This window comes from Phaeodactylum tricornutum, chromosome 12 (genome assembly GCF_000150955.2).
Source record: "Phaeodactylum tricornutum CCAP 1055/1 chromosome 12, whole genome shotgun sequence".
NCBI lineage: Eukaryota > Bacillariophyta > Bacillariophyceae > Surirellales > Neidiaceae > Phaeodactylum > Phaeodactylum tricornutum.
The window spans coordinates 370,495-390,023 of record NC_011680.1 but is presented as its reverse complement, the minus strand read 5'-3'; the positions used below and the strand labels follow the sequence as shown (position 1 = coordinate 390,023).

Genomic DNA, 19,529 nt, shown 5'->3' with positions numbered 1-19,529 from the left:
ATGTGTCCAGCTATTTGCTAGTGATGATTCAAGAGAGAAATCGTTTAGGTTTACTTTCGGCAATTGTTTGTTGGTGCATGGCATAGCAAGGTCAATTGCAAGCTTTATGTTATAGCGCTTCGTTATCGAGAATACTACCGAAGCCAGTTACGTGCGCCGAAACCTCTGGTAAAGCTCTGACGCAATAGCTAGCATTCCCTTACTTTCTTCTAGATCGTTCAGCCTCAACGTACGACAAGAACAGTAACTCACTTTACCAGTTGAATCCGTGGTTTCCGGAGAAGGTCGTGTCATCATAGCTCAAGTGTCCAATGTCTACATCAGAATAGCATGAATGTGAGGAGTGAAAATGGGTTGGAAATTCGCGGTGCAAGGTTGTGGTACACAAGTATTTTACTCACCTCCCAGCATTCGAACTGAGCAATAACCATTGGGATGTATCACAATGTATGTTGTCGAACAGTTGAAGATGCTCAGCCTCAGCCAAGCTTTTGGAGGAAGTTGAAGTGCCCTTTCATATTTTAAGTGATGAGCCCAATCCGTCAACATCGATAAGGACAGGCAGGGCAAATCCTTCAACGTACCGGCAAGCCGAATAATATTCCCGTGACCAACAAAAACTTCAAATTCGTGCTCAATGGGATCACCAAGATCATCAGGATCGGCTCTGTGGATGTAATTGCGAAAAGCAGTCTCGATACGCACGTGATTGTCGTCGATTTCCTTCTCGGCGTCGGGGACATCGGGACGTATAGGAATCATGCTACCCCGGCCAGACATTTCAGTGTCAGAGAGCGCATAATAAAATGAAAAGAGTCTGTAACGTTGCAAAACTCACGGGCAGGGGAGAGCTTCGTTCAACGCCGGATCGGGTTTCCTCAAGCGAGCTTGAGGTAAATAGGATGCTATTATCGCAGCTGCGGCGAAAAATAAGAAAGAGATTAAGTCAGAGTACTACTTCAAGACAAAAGGGTTTTTTGACGCGTACCAGTTTCTTTTGCTCGCGTCATATCCGACTGGTGTATCGCTTTGAAAGAGCATGGCCTGGTAAAGCGTGTTTCGGCGCCACGGAGTCCACCTGCAGCCAGTGAGCTCAGCCGTCGTCCGGTTAGCTCGGCTTGACGGCGTCCTAAAGGAGTCAAGTGCCTCTCGTCGTCATCCTTGCTCGTCTCATCGTACTATCCGTGTCGAATCAACAGAAGATGACGCGTTTTGCCGGCAGACTTGGAACGTTTCAATCCTTGTTCGGTAGAGAGATATTCCAACGTAGAATCATCCCGCATGCGACCATCCCAATTGTAATCCCAATTCGGATAGGGTCCGCAGGGTTGGTATAGCTGGCGATGAAGACATTGACCTTCATATGCGTCATCAGTGCTCGTATCGTTATCCGAAAAGAATTTCGGAGTTTGCGGTTCCGCCTTGGTTCCTCCGTATTGAGATAAGATGGCCTTGTAAATAAGGGCTCCACCGCCTGCTACACACAACGAAAGCTCGGCTGACTTCCATGCGGACAGCAGTCTCGAGAAAGTCCACATTGTATCTACCCAGGGTACATCGAGAATGATAATGTCGATATGTCGGACTAACTGACTGTGACTCTCCTCCGATGGAAAAGATGAAGCCGTAGTCGTCGTAGTATTCCAATTTTGTGATGACTTTGTGCTCTTTGCAAAGGTAGGGACGAACATATGTCGAATGTGACAAAGTGTTATGAGTAATATGTCAGTTCACAGCCGCTTTGGCGTTCTCCGATTAAGTCAAATGTTACATTTGCAGAACTAATGTGTCACACTCTGGCTATGTATATAATTTGAAGTACTGATCTCAAATGAACGACCATGGCGATCATCGTAGATAGCCGTTCCACCTTAGCAGTATGACTCAACGCAGAAAAATGGAAACGGTGGCATCCACGACCATAGACGAAGCGACGTCCTCACTGGATCTTCGCATTCTAGAGCTGATACAAGCCACTCAGGATCGCACCATACGACCTGCCAAAGTCTCCACAGAATTGGGTATTTCTATCAACGAGGCCACCGCGGAGCTTTGCGGCCTATTGGCTGCTGTTGGCGGTGGAATCGATGGCGCCGCTTTTCGATTTGAACAAGCCGATGGAAATCCGGTGATGGTCTTTACATTTCCCGAGGACTTTCGTGCCCGAGCTCTACGGAAGCGGCGTCGACAAGACTTTCACGAAACAATGCAAACTTTTCTTGACATCGTTGGAAAGATACTGAAAACGGTGACCGCTTTTGGTTTGATACTCTCACTTCTGATTGTTTCTCTTGCTGCCATGATGGGGCTTGTCGCAGCGGTAATCGGTTTGTCTCGAACTGGCAATCAAGGGCATCGAAATATAGTTGTACGCCAACTCCGTTCTATGTTTTATACCACGCGGCAGTTGCTATGGTGTTATGCTGTCTTCGGTCCTGCAGGCGATGATGGACAAGATCTGTTCCTAAGGGAGGTTGCCTATGATACATCTCTCGCGTGTTCCGTCTGTTATGGGAATCCGGCCAGCTTTTTTTACTGGATCCGTGCTCAACAGCTGGCAAGACGAAGTCGAGTTCGTGGGTGGACCGCGTTTGCTCGTTCACAGGGAACACTCACCAATAACGAAGGAGCCGCGCTTCTTCGACCACGTTTGAGACCTAACAACCTTCCAACCGATACTCCAGAAATCTCACAACGGACGCTACTACCCGTCGCTGTTGAATTTTTGTTTGGGCCACCTTCGTATCTAAACGAGGAGACCGAGAAATGGAAGCTACGAGCACATGCTTTGATCCAAAAGTCAATGATAAGTAGCAGTAGAGGCGTCTCTTTGGAAGAAATGAGTCCTTACGTAGATCATCCACCAGCAACGCTGAGTGAATCGTCGAAGATCGTAGAACAGGGTTTAATATTGGTTGCTTACTTCAATGGAGTTCCAATGAAAAATTGCACGGACCAACCGGCCAAGGCCCTGTTTAATTTCCCAGAATTGCTATCCGAAAGCAGCTCGATAACTAAATTTGATTCTTCACCGGTGTATGACGATGATGGAAGTTGGAGCTCTGTTTTGTACGCCAAGGAAGCAGGCAGCGGACGCTTACGAAGCTCATTTGATGTTGCAGAGAGCATAGAAGAACCTCCTTTACGATTCACTCAACTTCCAAAGAAAGACTTCGTGAGGTGCATCGGTCTAGGGCTCCTAAACTTGATTGGAGTGTTATGGTTAGGACAGTCAATTGGAGTGGGAGGTGCGCTGGAGTTGAAGAGCGGTATTTTGCTGGAACGGTTTTTGCGTAGATGGGTGGTCCCTATTCTTCAGTTCTATGGATTTCTGTTCTTGGGCCTACCTGCCGGTCGGCTTTGCATCGTTATTCTGCGAAACAAGCATCGATATGTGCGCAACAGGAAGCGCCGCTCTCTAGTTAAAGAGCTTACAGCGTAACTCGTTCAACTGTGTTTTCTTTCTTGGCAAAGAAGTTCGTTATCTTTTTGAGCTCTGTTGAGGACTTTGTGTATTACTTTTCACATGGAGTGGCCGGGACGCTCTTACTTTCTACAACATCATTTGTCCCGCTCAAGTCGATTACTTCGGCTGTCGGTGGAAGCTTTGTCTTTCCAGTAATGAGCAATCCGACGGCTTCCTCGATGTTTCCCTTACTTTCGACTAGTGCCCCGTTTGCAGCATCCGCACTGAATCCCATCAATCTCATCGATGCTAATTTTTCGACGTGCCCTTCTTTCTGTTTCAGAGGCGAGGAGCGACTCATATTCAATTTCGGCCGTTTCGGAAACGGGTCTAGTCGTGTCGCTGCGCCAGGCAATACCTGCTTGCCAATGTTTGATGACTTTGATGTCATGGTGCTGAAGAAAGATTGCTTTGCCCGACCTGAATCAATCGCAAATCGACCTTCGATTTTTACTCGGTCTCTGTCATCTTTGAAAACGGTCGGTACAACCTTGCGGGGGCGAAGAAATTCCACGAATGTTTTTAACTCTGAGAAACTTGAATGTTCGGAATAACTTATTAGTCGTATCTCGACCTCAATTCCTTTACAGTCAAATTTTGAAGTAGCGTTTTTCTTGTTCCACTTCGATCCATCAGCCCATCCAGTCGGGATAAAAGCAACCACCTTTGTGTACTCCGTTTCTAGTGCTTTTGCGTATTCAGCGCATGCCCAATAGTTTGGTTGGAAATAGGGCCAAAGTTCTCCAGCAAGACCCATGGGAATGACGTGGATATCCGTTGCGTTTGGGTCAGTCGTGCACCGCTGAACAATCTGGCTAGAACTCTCATGGTGTTTCTGAATGCAGCGCATCATTCGCATTTTGCGATCGTTCACATAAACTAGCTGATTCGTCCGAGAAGAGACCTCCCATAGAACCTTCTCTTTCCCGATACTATAACAAGACAGAAGAATGAGGACATTGGAACAGCATTTTCTGGAAGTGCCGAGTAATCCTTCTGAGTACGCTGCGATAGCATCTATTGCAGCTTCCTGAGGTTGGAAATTGTGTTTAGGGTCGGAGTATGTTGTGTCCAAAAGAACTGTGTCGATAGCACGACTGCTGGCTGCTCGTTCAAGAATAGGATACACGTTCATCATTGTGTGATAGCGCATATCTCCTGTGTGGAGGTGCACCTTACCGTCGGCCATCTCGACGACAATTATAGCAGCACCGGGACAATGATTGGCGTCGTAAAACGTTATTTGAACAGTCGAGAGACCCTTCGTATTACCGAGAGGATGGAAAAGCCAGGTCTCTCCGTACCCATGCTCTACGACGTACTTTTCAGGTACTTGGTGTATCTCCCGTAGAAGAGCTGCAGTAGTAGGCGTACAGTGAATCAATGACGGACCCTGATATTTGCCATCCCTGGGTAGCGAGCCATAATGATCCCCGTGCCAGTGAGAAAGTATGAAAACGTTGTCCGGATTTCGGGTTTTTTGCAGGTAGGCTCCTCGAAACGCATCGACAAAGAGCCTGGGACAATCCGGAATTTCGTGGCATACCGACGACGAATTCATCTGCTTTGTGCGTCAGGGCTAGCTGGTAACAACCGACATTCTACAAGAGAAAAGTATGGCGACGCTCGTCTTACTGACAGTAGCTGAAAAGGCAAACACCTCAGGTCGACAGAAAACTGCATGCCGTAGCATATTATCATACCCTATGAAGTGCCGAATGCGGAGTCGTCAAAGGAAGCTCAAACTAGTTCAAATTTTTAAATTAAGCATGGCTGTCCCAACATCGAGTGTAAATTGTTTTCAGTTAGCTAAAATAAACATACACCTATATAGCTTGAACTAGGGTCTAATCTCTAGCTTCCCGGTGGACAGATGCGTTCAGATGGTGTCGCTGACTGACAGAGAGAGACTAATATCGTCTACGGTGCCGGAGTGTTGCTATGTGGTGCGTCTCGTAGGGTAACGCAGGCTAGGCCACCAATACTGTACCCGATCCAGAAAACAAAATCATCTTTTATGGAATTGATATAGCCAGACAATAGCTCTGATATTTTCAATTTCCTTCGCAAGATTCTGCGCAGATCCGATGTTCCCCTTCGAAACGTCCGCAAAATTGGTTCAGCATCTCCATCCTTTAACCATTCATCAATTCCTTCGCCTGGATCGCCGATAAGACCTACAAACGCTAGCATTTCTGCAACAACAAAAGTTGCGATGACAACAATACCTAACCACACGGTCGTTTTGATAGTCAGTGGGAAGAATGCAGTTCCTGTTGTTACTGCAGACGCAAAACGAGCCTTGGCCGACATTTTCTTGTAGCTTGTTAGCATTTGCTCCAAACGTCCACGAACAAAGCCCCCTGGTCGAAGGCCATACTTGTCAATCCATCGATGAACTTGTATGTCGTTGTCTAGTGCCCATTCGTAGAGACCTTCGCCGCGATCTCCGATCAAGCCAAGGTACGCCAAAATTTCAGCATTGACGAAAGCCACTACGAGAACTTTGGCCGTAAACATCGCTAATGGTTCAATAAAAGGGCCGATCGTGAGCTTTTTCAGAGTTCCAAAGAGCCATTTGGCAGGGAGAAGAATATCTTTTCCACTGAGAAAATATTTTGTGGATTCATTGACGGCACACGACAATGCCGTCTCGTCCACTGCAGCATCGAAGCAACAGATGCCAGACAAGATCAAGAAAAATACCAAATTCAGATTTCGATGCTTCATTGTGTTTTATATTTACGAGTAAAAATTCAAGGAAAAGTGGGGACTGATGCTGATAGTGAGCTCAAAAGCCGCGTTGACGCTATTTGCTTTTCGGTTCGCTACGAGCTATGCTGGCGAGCAACCAAATACGGGATATATATATCCTGCATTTACTGCCAAAACGTCGGTGTCATATTTTTCTGCTAGAGAAACAATCCGGTTAACAGTAAGTACACCAAGACCAGTTGGACTTTTCCAAGCAGGAACCGGGTCCTGTCGCCACAATGGTCTCTCTGTCTGTCTGTTGCACACGAACAGCACAAGAAACATTCTACGATTGAAATTTAACAATCTACCGGTATATCTCTGTCAGCCGTGTCAAAGGCAGATTTTGACCGAGAGTATCAGTAATGTTTAACTGTAAGTGTGTGTACAAACATTCACCTATTCACTGTGAGAATCCAATCCCTTTCAGCTCACATGGAGTCTCCATGACCATTACAGCATTAGCCCAAACATCTAGATTCTTACGGTTAGCAATTTTGAGACTCAGCTACAAATAGGAGAGGGATTAGTAAACATTTGATTGCAGGATGCTTGAGCATGCTGCCAATGGGATATCTCTTGTCGGGACAGGAATAGTAAGTTCAAAACTCGGACAGGTCTCATTTTACGTTGACGGCACTCATCCTTGCCTGGCTTGATCTCGGATACGACGTGTAGGCGTTAGGTATTTTTCATGTGCTCACAGGTCCCGATCATCTCAGCGCGCTGGCCACATTGAGTGCGAATGTAGATGGCTTGCAAGCTTTCTGCCTAGGAATTCGATGGGGTATCGGTCATTCGACGGGTCTGCTTCTCGTCGGGGTTGTCTTTATCTTGATGACCTTAAATGGGACGGATGAGAATATAGAAATCCCTCGTCAAGTTTCCGAGTTCTTCGAATCGCTCGTCGGCATCTTTATGCTGCTATTGGGCGTGTACGGAATCCGACGAGCCTGGGAACGACGCCCTAAGGTGTACGGAACCATAGGAGAATCTTTAGTACTTGAGGAGTCGCCCGAGAACGTTGAGATACTTACAGTCTCTGAATCACACCATGACCACAGTGAAGCTCATAGTACTGTAGAACATGCAGACAGTGCTGAGGGACTTCGTGTCCAGACAACAGCTGTGGAGGAAGAAGACGTGGCGGAAGTGACCCCACTTTTCCCTCGCATTGTTCGAAGCGTGTCCACGAAATCAATGGCGATTGTTGCTGGTATTATTCACGGCCTGGCTGGACCAGGCGGTGTTCTCGGAGTGATTCCCGCCGTGCAGCTTCACGACGCGAGATTGGCCACGGTATATCTCGGCAGCTTCTGCGCCAGCTCCACCTTGACTATGGGTGTTTTTGCTATACTATATGGAGGCTGTAGTTCCCGCTTAGCGACTAGGTCTGGAGGGCATCGGGAGTTTCTTATTGAATGCGCTTCGGCAAGCTTGAGTATATTGGTTGGAGTTACGTGGTTGATACTGCTTTCCATTGGGAAGCTTGAAGATGTATTCCCTTAAGCGATGCTTACAGGTTTCATCGACTTACTTAACGGACGTGTATTCCTATCAAGTATTTTAAAATTGAGAAAGAACTAATCATCATCTTCATTTTTGCTCCGATATAAAAAGCCCTGTCGAATGAGCTCCTTAGGTACAGTTGTGGAAACGCCATATACGCCGACGGCAGCGAGGGACCACCACCATAGCAATCTCAAAACTTTAGTTCCACGCATGTGTTGCACCAACTTTGTCCACATCCTTCGAAAAGGTTTAGTGATGTTGGAAATAGACGAGCGCACACCATTCGAGAACGAGGAAGCAGTGGAGCTCAATATGGCCTTTGTTCTTTCTTTGGCCACTGCAGATGCTTCCGATGACTTTTGTTTCGCGGTTGCTGCCGCTGAATCAATTCCTTGTTTCACCTTGGTTGCCAAGGAAGAGCTCGTTTTGGATAATTGTGAGGCCGCTACTTCCTTGCTCTGTTGGAGCGAGTGAATGGAAGCTTCCTTGGTCTTGGCGAGAAGAGAGGACGCCATGGGCTTGGAGGACTCGAGTAAATCATTCGATTTTTTGCTTACAATTTTAGATAACTTCGTGTATGATTCCGAAACATTGGTCGAACCAATAGGCCGATAAGAGCTTAAACCCGATTCATTGTTTTTTAGAAAAGAAAAAATCCTTCTTTTCATCCCCTCGGCGAATGATTTTCTACCGTCTTCACTCCTATAACGTTTAGCAGCCACAAATATGGTCCAAAGTTCGATGCCACGGCGTCTCTGCATAAAATTAGAGTGGCGAATGCAGGCTTGCATCATAGACCAGGGCAGTGAGTCTTAAACTGTAAGCGGCTTAATTTTCTTGGTACTGATTTGCTAAAACTGGTGGAATTTCGCCAATTTGGATATCAACACATTTGTAATTGAAGTCCTGCTTCGACCAGAGAAAAAAATAGGGACGCATCGTCCAAGGTCGAGCTTATGCTCTCCCGTTCCTCGTTGTTAGAAGTAGACTGTGAACGTGAGAGAAAAAATTTGAGGGAATTCCCTATCCGGGCGACGCGTAGCCCGCAATTCCCCTATCCGGGCCAAATCCGAGTTTTTATAAGTAATATTTTTTGAGCGCGAAGTAATTCTTAAGTAACACAACCATTTAACATTTTTTCCTTTATATTTGTCTATGATCGTGACGCTTCTTGGGTTGGATGAGGGCGTAATCTCTGGGATGCACGACGCCGTTGGCAATTTTGACCACCTCAACGGCCCATTGTTGTCTCCACTGTACAGGATCGGCGCCAATCCCGGCGCACTTGACGGCATTGAAAAGGGCGTGTGCGGCGGCTCCGACCACAACGGCCAAGGCGGCAGTGTGTATCCGTGGCGGCTGGCGTGGACGGCTTCAAAAGGATTGCCCGGGTAGTGCGTGGCGTCATTCGAAAGTAGCGCTGGTGGAGGACGGTGTTGTTTGCAACCGGCAGTGTTCCAGGCTTGGCGTCCATGCAATCGCAACACCCCCTCATGCAACTTTGTGCAATTGTACCACGTAGGAGTTGGTAGCAAGTGTTCCAAGCAAACTGCTTCAAAGGCAACAAATGGATGGGAAGCATTGATTTTTACCACCGACACCTACTGATGCCAATGCATGAGGAATATACTCTACACGATCGAGGACAAATATAATTGAAAAATGCTAAATGGTTTTGTTACTTAAGAGGTACTTCGCGATCAAAAAATATTACTTAAAAAAATCAGATTTGGCCCGGATAGGGGAATTGCGGGCTAGGCGTCGCCCGGATAGGGAATTTCCTCAAAAAATTTCCATGGGCAAAAGAAACAATCAGAGAATCGTAGAATCTAGAATCTTGGAGTCTCACAGTCAGTTTTTATTTTGCGATATCCCCAACTTTCCTCGCCAACATCATTGATGCCGTTGGCTTTTCGTCGACCATGGACGTATCCAAAATTAATAGTACACCTGTAGGCGCATTTTCTTCAGTCAGAAGTCGAGCATCATGGCATTCTTTTGGAATATCGCGAATCGTTCCAGAGTACCTCTTTCAGCAGCTCTTGTCTCTCAGATGGCGCGTGTCATGACCTTTTGTGATAAACCGAAAGAGGTGTCCGATTCACAGGCTGTAGAATCTGAAGGTGAGGGTGGCCCTGAAAAGCAATTCCGGGAGGGTATGCAGCCTGATGCGGATGGAGATTATCACGGTATTTTTCCCAAGCGGCAACTCTGGAAGCCGAAGTTTGAATATCCTTTATGGGATACGAACTGGGACGGAATGGAACCACCATTGACGGGCGACAAAGAAATGGACCGCAAAAAAATGCGGGAGATTCGCAGACAAGGAGTAACTCGACACATTATTCTCGTAAGGCACGGACAATACGACGAAACCCATAAAGTGAGTAATAACGATGTATACGAAGCGGTCTACTCGGAATGATGCGACAGTGCAGCGACTCACACATCCGAAAATCTTCAGGAAGATGAGAAACGGATATTGACCCCCCTCGGGCGGGAGCAGGCAGAGTTGACTGGTAGGCGATTAGCAGAGATGATTGCAGGTGCGGAAAACAATTTTGGATCCTGCAAAATTAAAGTGCTTCGGGTTTCAGACATGGCCCGTGCGAAAGAAACAGGTACGGAAGAAGTGAATGGACTTTCTTCACCGAAAGCCACCCTCTCACATTCTACTTTCCCTCAGCCAACATTATTGCTTCGCAGATTCCCGGTATTCCTACTAGTGAACCCGATACCCTACTCAACGAAGGACGGTACGTGGAAGAAAATTAGAAAGCTTATCGTCACTGGGTCGTCCTGACTCTATTTACTCCTTACTGTAGACCGTGCCATCACATACCTGGAGGAAAGGCTACCACCAAGGTCGTCGTAACGACCGATGACAACCATCCACGTATCGAAGAAGCTTTCCGAAAGTATTTCTACCGGGAGCCAATTTCTTTTTCTGGAGACGTAGAGACTCCGCCAGAAACAGCCAATACAACAGTGGGCTCAGACGAAGAACACCACGAGTTTGAAATTATTGTCTGTCACGCCAATGTGATTCGCTATTTTTTGATGAGGTAAGTAGCACCGTGCTTCCTTCCGGAAGTAGCATGCATTTTACGCTAATGGATGGAATTTATGGTTGGCAGGGCGCTACAGCTTCCTCCAGAGGCGTGGCTTAGACTTTGTCCCTTTAATTGTTCGTTGACGTACGTCACAATTCGTCCCACTGGAACTGTTAGTTGCCGATTACTGGGGGACATCGGCCATTTGTCCTACGGTCAGTCAACTTTTTCGCAACATCATGGGTATAACTGGTGAGGCGTCAATGGAAAGGAATGCTGTCGATAGTGTCGTCTTTGGCTGCCTTTTAAGAACTGTCTAGCAATAATATCAGAGGATTGTATTCGGCAAGCTGCGAAAGTAGTTTCCTCATGGTCCGTGGGAAGGTTTGTTGGTAATTTGCTCTTAATCTCGAGAAGCGAGAAAAATACCCAAGATTCCACATTCCCTTTTTATTAGCAGTTTTGGCGCGATTGCGTCAATCGTATGCGTTTGTCTTCGCAAAGCTGCTACCAGTACGAGCAAAAAAATCATAGCGGCATCGTGAAAAATGTGGAGAACGACTTCGATGCAGAATGAGGCTCCTCGTCAGCAAGATCTAGCATGAAGAAAATATCGATCGAAGTCGAGCCGAGGACTCCACTGGCAGACAAGGAATATGGTAGCAGGGTTCCGTATCGTCTACCTCTGCCTGACTACGACTACAGTAAATGGTCTGCGCTGGACAACGCGAACGCAGCCTCCGATAGCCTTTGCTTTGTCCTCCTGCTTTCCTAAATCGTTTCGCTCTAATTTCCACACTAGTGCAACTCAAGCGCGTCTCATGAGTAGCAATGACAAGAATATCGACACAGAAAGCGTTGGGAAGTCCGATATTGGCGCTGCCACTCAGGACGCCGACCCACCCGCCGATACGGCCATGAATCGTTCATGGAGATCCTTGTTGGAGGTTTCCAGCAACAAAAGTCGCAAAACACGAGGCTCCAACTATGTGCAACTGGCAACTTTTGATCCAGAAGCAAATCAACCCAAATGTCGAACAGTTGTTTTTCGTGGGTTTCAGAAACTCCCTCCTGATCACAAGTACGCTAGTGAACTGGACGGGAAAAGTTGTGTCATGAAGATGATAACCGACATTCGGTCTCACAAGGTTAAGCAAGTCGAGGCTAGCGAAGATAGTGCCGCAGAAATGGTGTGGTGGTTTTCTAAGACCAGTGAACAGTACCGTGTTCAAGGAAAGCTCTTGTTCGTTGGTGGTGGAAATTTTTTGGACGATGGGGATCGAGAATTGGCCATTGCTCGAAAGGAAATATGGGGCAACATGAGCGATTCAGCACGTGAGGGCTTCTTTGACGAGCATACACCAGGCGAGCCGTACTCGGGTGACAAAAAGACGGATCTACCTTCGGGAGGGCGAGACACGGACGGAAACTTGCTACCTCCACCCGATAACTTCTTATTGATGCTATTAATCCCCAATGAAGTCGATTATTTGCGACTGACAGACATGTATCGCCAGGCTGATAGGCTTGGAGAGGATGGATGGTCTTTCGAACGAGTCAATCCATAGCATAACTTTAATCCAATAGCGCAGCCGATTTTAATCTATTCTTACTACTTTTGATTTTAACTTCTGCAGCTAGCTATGAACAACGTTACAGTCGATCTGATTTTCACCGGCATGTTTTCCGAATGCTAGTGCAAGCAAATCCATTTTTTCCTCGGTATTTCGATGGTAGAGAAGTTTAGCGATACAATTCACATTCACTGTCAAAACTGAGTAAATTGAAACGAGCAAAAAACTTTTTAGGTTCAGTTTGTGCATTTCCAGTACAATGCGGGTAGCCCAGTTCCAACTGGTACTTCCATTCCCATAATAATGCATTCACTGACTCCAACGATTGTGTCTGTTCGACCATGTACAGCCGCGTCGAATAAATGGTCAGTTGTCTTCTCGAACGACGCCAACATCAGAACGCTCTCCCTCATTTTAGAAACACCAAACCGGGTGATGCCTAAAACTTCTCCCTTGAACGTCATAACATCCGAAAGCAAAAGTAGATGTCGTTGATCAATACCGATACCGTATGCGCTCATAATATTGTCGATCTCAGCAGATATCTGTGTCCTCGCGGCTTCGACTCCAAGAACATCTTCAACTTCTAAGACGTGATTTGTTGTTGTATGTAATCCGTCTATACCGGGGCTTCCCATAACGTCTTGTAGACCGTAGCCCTCCATCAATAAATTGTATGTCGGTGTACCCGATTGGTTGCTTTCGTTGATAACAGCTCGCGCTACAGTCGGAATTCCTTGAACAATTACATTAGGTAACGCCGCTTTGAGCATTTGCATTCCCTGAGTATGTCGAAAAAGACAGATTAGCAATAGTCGAGATACTCCTGACAAGGAATTTGAAAACTTACGAAGTAGCTGGGAACTGCGCTAGATTTGTCTCTCTTCTCATCTGGGCGGGGTACATTGATTCGAAGCTTAGGGCTGAAGCCCTTTTTAACAAGCACATCACTGTCCCGCAAACCTCGAAGAACCGCATTCTTTGCGATCCCTTTGGTTCCGTAAAGAATGGAGCGACGGACACTATGTACGTCGACGTTGAGCTTCAACTGTTCAATAGCATCCATATCTAGTTCAACACTTATATAGCAGCTCCCAGGAGCGTACACCTCTTTCATGTACTTCGACACCTCACCCAGAGTAGTTTTCTCAATCACCGCTTTCACGATACGTGCAGCAACTTTGTTATTGTCGCATTCGAGCTTCGCTGTGATGATAGGTGTTGAGATCAGTTTGGCCGCGTTAATGATCTCCTTTAATCGCGGCACGCCGAGCGTCACGTTCATGGAGCTGATACCACTGAAATGGAAAGTCTGAAAACGAACAGCGATAATTAGAAACAGATTCAAAAACACAGGTACAAGCAAATATTCGACGACACACCTTCAAGGTCATCTGTGTACCGGGTTCGCTAATGCTCTGAGCTCCAATCGCACCAACTGCTTCGCCAGGCTCTACATATGCAAGCATACACTTGTCCAATGCCTCCGTCAACAGCAACTCGAGTTGCGTCTCCGTCATGCGGGAGCTATTCCATGTACGAACACCTATTCTCTCGTCAGACCCAGACCCCACAACTAGCGACTTTTGGTTCTCCGCCAATGAGTTGAAAAAGTCTCGAATTTCCTGCATAAAGACACGACCTGTTGGTAGTAACGCCTGGAATCTCGGCTCCGCCAACTTCTTCTCAACGGTAGTGCTTAAAGCAGCGGCACTCAAACAATCCTCAGTTGGACAAGGAGTTGTTTGGCTTATGTGCAAGCGTAGGCGTTCAAAATCGACTGGCCTATCGTTGTTCTCCATCATGTTTGGATTTAAACCATCGTCGCCGTACGTAAACTGCACAACCGTGTTCTCGCTATTGCGAACCGATGAGTCATACTGTAAAGACAGATCCTCAAGAGCCTGAGAGTGAACAAAGCGTGAGAATGTATTTGGCTTGACAAAAATACTTTCCAAATCAGGTATACATACTTTCATTAATCGACGGGCCATATAACCAGTCTCAGCTGTTTTAACAGCCGTGTCTACCAAGCCCTCTCGCCCTCCCATGGCGTGAAAAAAGAATTCGGTTGCCGTTAAACCGGTGTAAAACGAATTGGCTACAAATCCTTTGGCTGATGGTATAAGGCTGTGATATTCGAAATGTGGGAGACACCTGTTTACAAACCCATCTTGGATACGCATGCCGCCTACGGCTTGCTGTCCGACACAAGATATCATCTGCGAAATGTTCAATGGACTGCCTTTTGACCCACATTCTGCCATGATGCGAGGTGTATTCGTCCACGGTAGAGCCTTCATGGCTTCCTGACCTGCTGATTCTCGTAGTCGGCCAAGAATTCCGTTCAAGATCTCTTCTAGAGATTGCAACAAATCACAACCAGGACGGAGTTCTAGCCTTCCTTCTTCGTATTGGAGGATACTGTCATCGGCCTAAAGTATACATGTGAGAAAACGTGGGCAAAAACGTTTCATCGGCGTGATCAATCTTTCCTTTTTGTATCCCTCAGAAAGAATCCCATGTTTTATATCTCGTAAGCGAGCGGACGGTGTGACATCCGAAATTCCGATCGACAATCCACGATGACCACCCATAAAACGAGAACAGAACTTTGCCCATCGGTCCATACAGCTCGCGGCTTCGTGCACACCGCAATCTCGGAGTAGAATGTACAGCAAGCCACTTTTACTGCCGTCCCCAATAGATTTCTTTGCAATGTTGCCACTTACAAGTTCGCTGTTTCGGAACGCAACCCACCCATCATTCTTACAAAAGTATTTGTTCGTTGTGTAATTTTTTTCTTTGTTTTCAAAACTGACGAGAACGGAGGACTTCCTGTTTGGTCGCAACATCATGCCAAATACTTGCTTGCCCGTCCACAACTCTACAGGTCTAAGAATTGTGGGGAAAGGTATGTCAATGTCTTCTGACGCATCACTGTAGTAAGACACCAACTGGCAGAACTGCTCCCGGGTAAAAAAGCGATCCCGCTGCGTCAGCATGTATGACGCCGAGAGAAAATCCTGACTGGCCGCAACCAAAGGCTCTCCATTGCGAGGCGTCGTAAGGTTGTGTTTTACACCCATCAGTAGTGAGGCTTCCGTACGTGCTTCTTCCGTTTGCGGTAAATGCATATTCATCTCGTCTCCGTCGAAATCGGCGTTGTAGGGAGCGCACACGCAGGTATTGAAGCGGAAGGTCTTCCATTCCATGACCTTGGCACGATGAGCCATAATTGAAACCTTGTGTAGCGATGGCTGTCGATTAAACAATACGACGTCATCGTCTTCCATGTGACGCTCCACAACATCTCCGTACCGCAAATTCTTGGCCACAAGCTCTCGGTCGCCGAACGATAGCGACTTGACGAACGAGCCGTCCTTCATGCGGATAAGATTGGCCCCAGGGTGAACGTCCGGCCCGTTCCGGACCCTTTGACGAAGCTTCTCGATATTGTAACGTGACACTCGTTCCGGATACGTCATGGTTTTAGCGACGCGCTCCGGGACACCAACTTGATCTACACGAAGGTTGGGATCAGGAGAAATTACGGTACGGGCGGAAAAGTCTACCCGCTTTCCCGAAAGATTCCCTCGAAATCGACCTTGCTTTCCTTTAAGACGCTGACATAGGCCCCTCATGGGTTTCGACCCGATCGGTCTTTGCAAACCTGGCATCTCGCCATTGATGTACTGCGCAACTTGTACTTGCAAAAAGTCCCACTCTTCCATAATGGTGCGTGTCTGGGGACCCTTCATCAAGGCCAGTTCCAAAGCCACATTGACATCAATTATCTCCTGTAACTTGACGGTAAGATCATCCTCGTTGCTACCTCCACCAACATCCATCGCCACCGACGGTCGAATGGGAACTGGCGGGACGAGAATACTCTGCAAAATGAGCGTCTCTGGTCGCCCAATGAGCGGATCGATCCATAAGACTTCGCAGTCATCGTCGGAGATGTGCGTAAAGATCTCCAAAGCTCGAGTTGGCAACAAATCCTCGTAGGGAAGACTCGACCCAGAAATGGCAGTCCCGACATCCTTATTCATCTTCAAGGAGACTTCTAGATTGGCAATTAGTTCGTCCAGCTCGTCCTCGGCGTTTCGTCCCTTGTAGCGCTCGTGTACGATTTTAAGCGTCGGCACACCGGTGATCTTTTTTACCGTACCGTTGTGTCCTCCACAATGCGGACACACGCGAACTTTTTTGCATTTTTCCACCACCTTTTTGAAGAGTGCCGCCTTACTCAACGCATCAGTCTTTGGACTGCGCATGCGGCTCAAATGCTTTTGCCGATCCGACTCGGGCATGAGTACCCTGGAACAGGTTTTGCAGACGCATTGGAGCAGATGTAGTGTATGGCGTAAGAATCCAATATGAAAGACGGGCAAGGCTAATCTAATGTAGCCAAAATGTCCCGCACAATCCACCAATTTTCGTTTGCAAGTTGCACAGGCCGAGACCTTGTCTGACACTCCGAGACGTGGGTCTAGACAGCCCCCGTGCGCGGGTTTCCGACTGGGCATGCTGAAGAGTTCGCGACTACAAACTTGAAATTCTGCCAACCGCTGCATCTCTGCCGGAGAAAGGAGTCCAAACTGCAAATGAGAAATCCGTTTGGGCGCCTGATCTTCTTTAACGAGTCTTTTGTGACTCGCGCTCGGGGCATCGTCGTCGTGTTCGACGACAGAAAAGACACCGTTCCGCGGTGACGGGTGCTGTGAATGCTGTGGTTGGAGTACCATGCTTGACCACGCACGGGGAGCAACTCAGTCCAGAGTGTGCGCTTGGCTCGACCAACGATCCGATCGGGAGGACACGGACAACTGAATCTTTTGTAGAATTCCGAGAGGCGTGTCTTACACACCTAGAGTAGAAAGGTACGTTTCCCGGTCGTCCCGTCCCAACTTGCGAGATAACAGTAACCTGTAGGTACAGTTCCTGTTTTTGTTACTTTACTTGGTTTTGTGGCAACCCGAAATCTGTATCGAGTCTTGCCGGCCTCCGTGAAACGACATGAAAACAGTGCCGCTACACAATACATGATTGGCCCATACATGACGCATTCGAAATTCACTTAGAAAGCGAAAGATTGCAGGGAACCCAACGAACGTCCATTCTCACTTTTTGGAAGTAGCCATCCAAAAAACATTGGCTTACTGTTGTTATTTGTTCCCCTGGGAACGTCGGTTGGTTGTACATCCTTATATTGTCGATTTTCCCTCACCTCCGCCGACCAACCATCACGACTGATATGCAATCTACCGCACAGTCTAACAAATCCGCCGACGAGGCTCCCACGAACGCACCTATCCGTAACGCACCGGACGACGCATCGAACCCACAGTTGCCTAGCAGGGAGCATTCTACCAACGATTTCGTGATTCGCGAAGGGTTTCCCGCCTTGAGACTACCGCATCCGCAGACGGGACCATGGATTGACGGTGACGAGCCGATTCCGCGACAAACCTTCTGGGCGGACGCACACGCACTCTGTTGGGCGCCCGCGCATCTGGAATCCTTCCGGGACGATTGTCGAACGGTCTTTTCGGCCCGCACGCGGGATGACGACCAAGCCTACAGTGCCGGTGTTACGTATTTTTGTCCCAGTCAAATGCCGCCGCGCTGTGCCCTCGAAGCCTTGGCTCTTGACATTTTTCGCAAACATACGGAACACTTGGAAAACGGAGTGATGGTGTCGGAACAATCCGGTGCCGAGTGGTGGACACTGGTTCTGGATGATGACGATAGCGCAAGAAACCAGACTACGGAACAAAAAGAAGAGGCTGACGACGAAGGCGACGAAGTTGGCTTGCATTTCGATGCCGACTACGGTTTGGAAGATCAAGCTCCCAACCTACTGCTCCATCCTCGTGTGGCCACCGTCACTTACTTGACTGACTCGGGGGCTCCGACAGTCGTACTCAACCAGCGATCACCACCTCCGAATGACATTGAAAAGAAATCGTTAGCTGGTGATATTGACCAGGGATGGCTTTCGCATCCCAAGTGCGGCAAGCATATAGCCTTTGATGGTCGTCTGTTGCACGGAGCACCGGCGACCTTCTTTCCGGAATTGCTTCGAACGCCGTCACCGTTACCCGGTAATGAGCCGCCCACGAAAAAAGCAAAACGCGCGCATCAGCGAATTACGGTTCTGGTCAATGTTTGGGTCAATCACTGTCCCTTGGACGCTGAACCTTTGGACGATGATGTGTGTCAGCAGCTCAAGACACCGTGGGAAGGTCGAGGAAAAACCGACTCTGATTTTCGGCCTCCGTTTGTTTGGAACGAAAAGCTGGACTTGGCGATGTCCGATAATAAAACAGTTCCAGTCACGGTGAAGCCGTCTTTGAACGACGCTGCAGGAGAAGAGGAAGTGGTCATTTGCAATCGACTAGTCACGGCACACTACAACGCTTCGATGGAAGATTTGCACGCAGCTTCACAAAGGGCTGGACTGGTCGCGCTGACCTTCAACCAGGGAGCTCTTTCGCTGCGAGTTGGGGAGGAAGTGCATTCCGGAACGGAGGAGGAACAAGGCAGTAGCGAAGATTAAGTTATAAATGAGCTGTTGTTGAAGCTACAGTTGGGTACGATTAGACGAATAGGGACTATATGAGTGAAGACGACCTGGGATGTGCTTGCGACAATCGTTTATTTTGTCGGGGCTACTATTGGGTGTGGCGGTTTAATAAACAACTACTTCGAAAGCAAGTGCCAATTTTATTCATGATTGTAACAATCGCTGTTTGTAAATCGATATACACTGTGTAAGAAAACATATCATAGCTTAATAGGAGCTGTGGCAGCAGCAACTCCGCGTAGACAGTCCCGGACATTTCCCGCAAACTTTTCGTCCTTGCATTCCGTTAATATTGTTGCATCTGTGCCCAAAGCGTCCGAAAACTCGACCGATACCGTACAATGCAGCTTGCCATCGTCACTCAAAACATCCGACCCAAAACCGCAATCAGTCTCAATCTCAAAGGTTGCCCGTTTACCTTCGTACAAAGCTTCCACGTTTTCAAACTGCTCTCGAAGGGTCGCATATAGAAACCGCAAACGACTTTCAGATGTTTCATCGTCACTTTCTGGACGTTGCTTTTTGGAACTTCCCGAGATGTCGTTGAATTCCGATTCTCGGTAGTGTCGGCACGGTTT

The 19,529-nt window shown here is 47.6% G+C and overlaps 10 protein-coding genes across 10 annotated transcripts; 5 read left to right on the top strand and 5 right to left on the bottom strand.

Moving 5' to 3' along the window:
- Positions 1 to 122: 122 nt before the first annotated feature.
- PHATRDRAFT_47096 (predicted protein) lies at positions 123 to 1,584 on the bottom strand. Its single transcript, XM_002181163.1, has 5 exons — positions 1,208 to 1,584; positions 989 to 1,129; positions 839 to 917; positions 402 to 763; positions 123 to 315 (listed from the first exon to the last, which is right to left on the bottom strand). Exons 1-5 carry the CDS (start codon positions 1,536 to 1,538, stop codon positions 254 to 256), a joined length of 975 nt encoding a protein of 324 aa, XP_002181199.1. The 5' UTR covers positions 1,539 to 1,584; the 3' UTR covers positions 123 to 253.
- A 295-nt stretch (positions 1,585 to 1,879) lies between these two features.
- PHATRDRAFT_47095 (predicted protein) lies at positions 1,880 to 3,442 on the top strand (the record flags this gene model as incomplete). The annotated part of the gene is made up of 1 exon (XM_002181333.1): positions 1,880 to 3,442. The coding sequence occupies one exon, from the start codon at positions 1,880 to 1,882 to the stop codon at positions 3,440 to 3,442; it is 1,563 nt and encodes a 520-aa protein (XP_002181369.1).
- Positions 3,443 to 3,515: 73 nt separating this feature from the next.
- PHATRDRAFT_47094 (predicted protein) lies at positions 3,516 to 5,081 on the bottom strand (the record flags this gene model as incomplete). The annotated part of the gene is made up of 1 exon (XM_002181162.1): positions 3,516 to 5,081. The coding sequence occupies exon 1, from the start codon at positions 5,025 to 5,027 to the stop codon at positions 3,516 to 3,518; it is 1,512 nt and encodes a 503-aa protein (XP_002181198.1). The 5' UTR covers positions 5,028 to 5,081.
- A 305-nt stretch (positions 5,082 to 5,386) lies between these two features.
- PHATRDRAFT_47093 (predicted protein) lies at positions 5,387 to 6,349 on the bottom strand (the record flags this gene model as incomplete). The annotated part of the gene is made up of 1 exon (XM_002181161.1): positions 5,387 to 6,349. The coding sequence occupies exon 1, from the start codon at positions 6,194 to 6,196 to the stop codon at positions 5,387 to 5,389; it is 810 nt and encodes a 269-aa protein (XP_002181197.1). The 5' UTR covers positions 6,197 to 6,349.
- A 419-nt stretch (positions 6,350 to 6,768) lies between these two features.
- Positions 6,769 to 7,729, top strand: PHATRDRAFT_47092 (predicted protein; the record flags this gene model as incomplete). Its single annotated transcript, XM_002181332.1, has 2 exons — positions 6,769 to 6,816; positions 6,899 to 7,729. The coding sequence occupies 2 exons, from the start codon at positions 6,769 to 6,771 to the stop codon at positions 7,727 to 7,729; spliced, it is 879 nt and encodes a 292-aa protein (XP_002181368.1).
- A 74-nt stretch (positions 7,730 to 7,803) lies between these two features.
- Positions 7,804 to 8,526, bottom strand: PHATRDRAFT_37202 (predicted protein; the record flags this gene model as incomplete). Its single annotated transcript, XM_002181160.1, has 1 exon — positions 7,804 to 8,526. The coding sequence occupies one exon, from the start codon at positions 8,524 to 8,526 to the stop codon at positions 7,804 to 7,806; it is 723 nt and encodes a 240-aa protein (XP_002181196.1).
- A 1,193-nt stretch (positions 8,527 to 9,719) lies between these two features.
- PHATRDRAFT_37201 (predicted protein) lies at positions 9,720 to 10,902 on the top strand (the record flags this gene model as incomplete). Its single annotated transcript, XM_002181331.1, has 5 exons — positions 9,720 to 10,115; positions 10,197 to 10,353; positions 10,419 to 10,488; positions 10,558 to 10,797; positions 10,830 to 10,902. The coding sequence occupies 5 exons, from the start codon at positions 9,720 to 9,722 to the stop codon at positions 10,900 to 10,902; spliced, it is 936 nt and encodes a 311-aa protein (XP_002181367.1).
- A 539-nt stretch (positions 10,903 to 11,441) lies between these two features.
- Positions 11,442 to 12,381, top strand: PHATRDRAFT_47090 (predicted protein; the record flags this gene model as incomplete). Its single annotated transcript, XM_002181330.1, has 1 exon — positions 11,442 to 12,381. One exon carries the CDS (start codon positions 11,442 to 11,444, stop codon positions 12,351 to 12,353), a length of 912 nt encoding a protein of 303 aa, XP_002181366.1. The 3' UTR covers positions 12,354 to 12,381.
- Positions 12,382 to 12,595: 214 nt separating this feature from the next.
- Positions 12,596 to 16,891, bottom strand: RPC157 (rna polymerase C 157 kDa; the record flags this gene model as incomplete). Its single annotated transcript, XM_002181159.1, has 6 exons — positions 12,596 to 13,141; positions 13,333 to 13,671; positions 13,742 to 13,886; positions 13,944 to 14,263; positions 14,333 to 14,766; positions 14,830 to 16,891. The coding sequence occupies 6 exons, from the start codon at positions 16,889 to 16,891 to the stop codon at positions 12,596 to 12,598; spliced, it is 3,846 nt and encodes a 1,281-aa protein (XP_002181195.1).
- Positions 16,892 to 17,619: 728 nt separating this feature from the next.
- On the top strand, positions 17,620 to 18,924 carry PHATRDRAFT_37198 (predicted protein; the record flags this gene model as incomplete). The annotated part of the gene is made up of 1 exon (XM_002181329.1): positions 17,620 to 18,924. One exon carries the CDS (start codon positions 17,620 to 17,622, stop codon positions 18,922 to 18,924), a length of 1,305 nt encoding a protein of 434 aa, XP_002181365.1.
- Between the last annotated feature and the right edge of the window lie 605 nt (positions 18,925 to 19,529).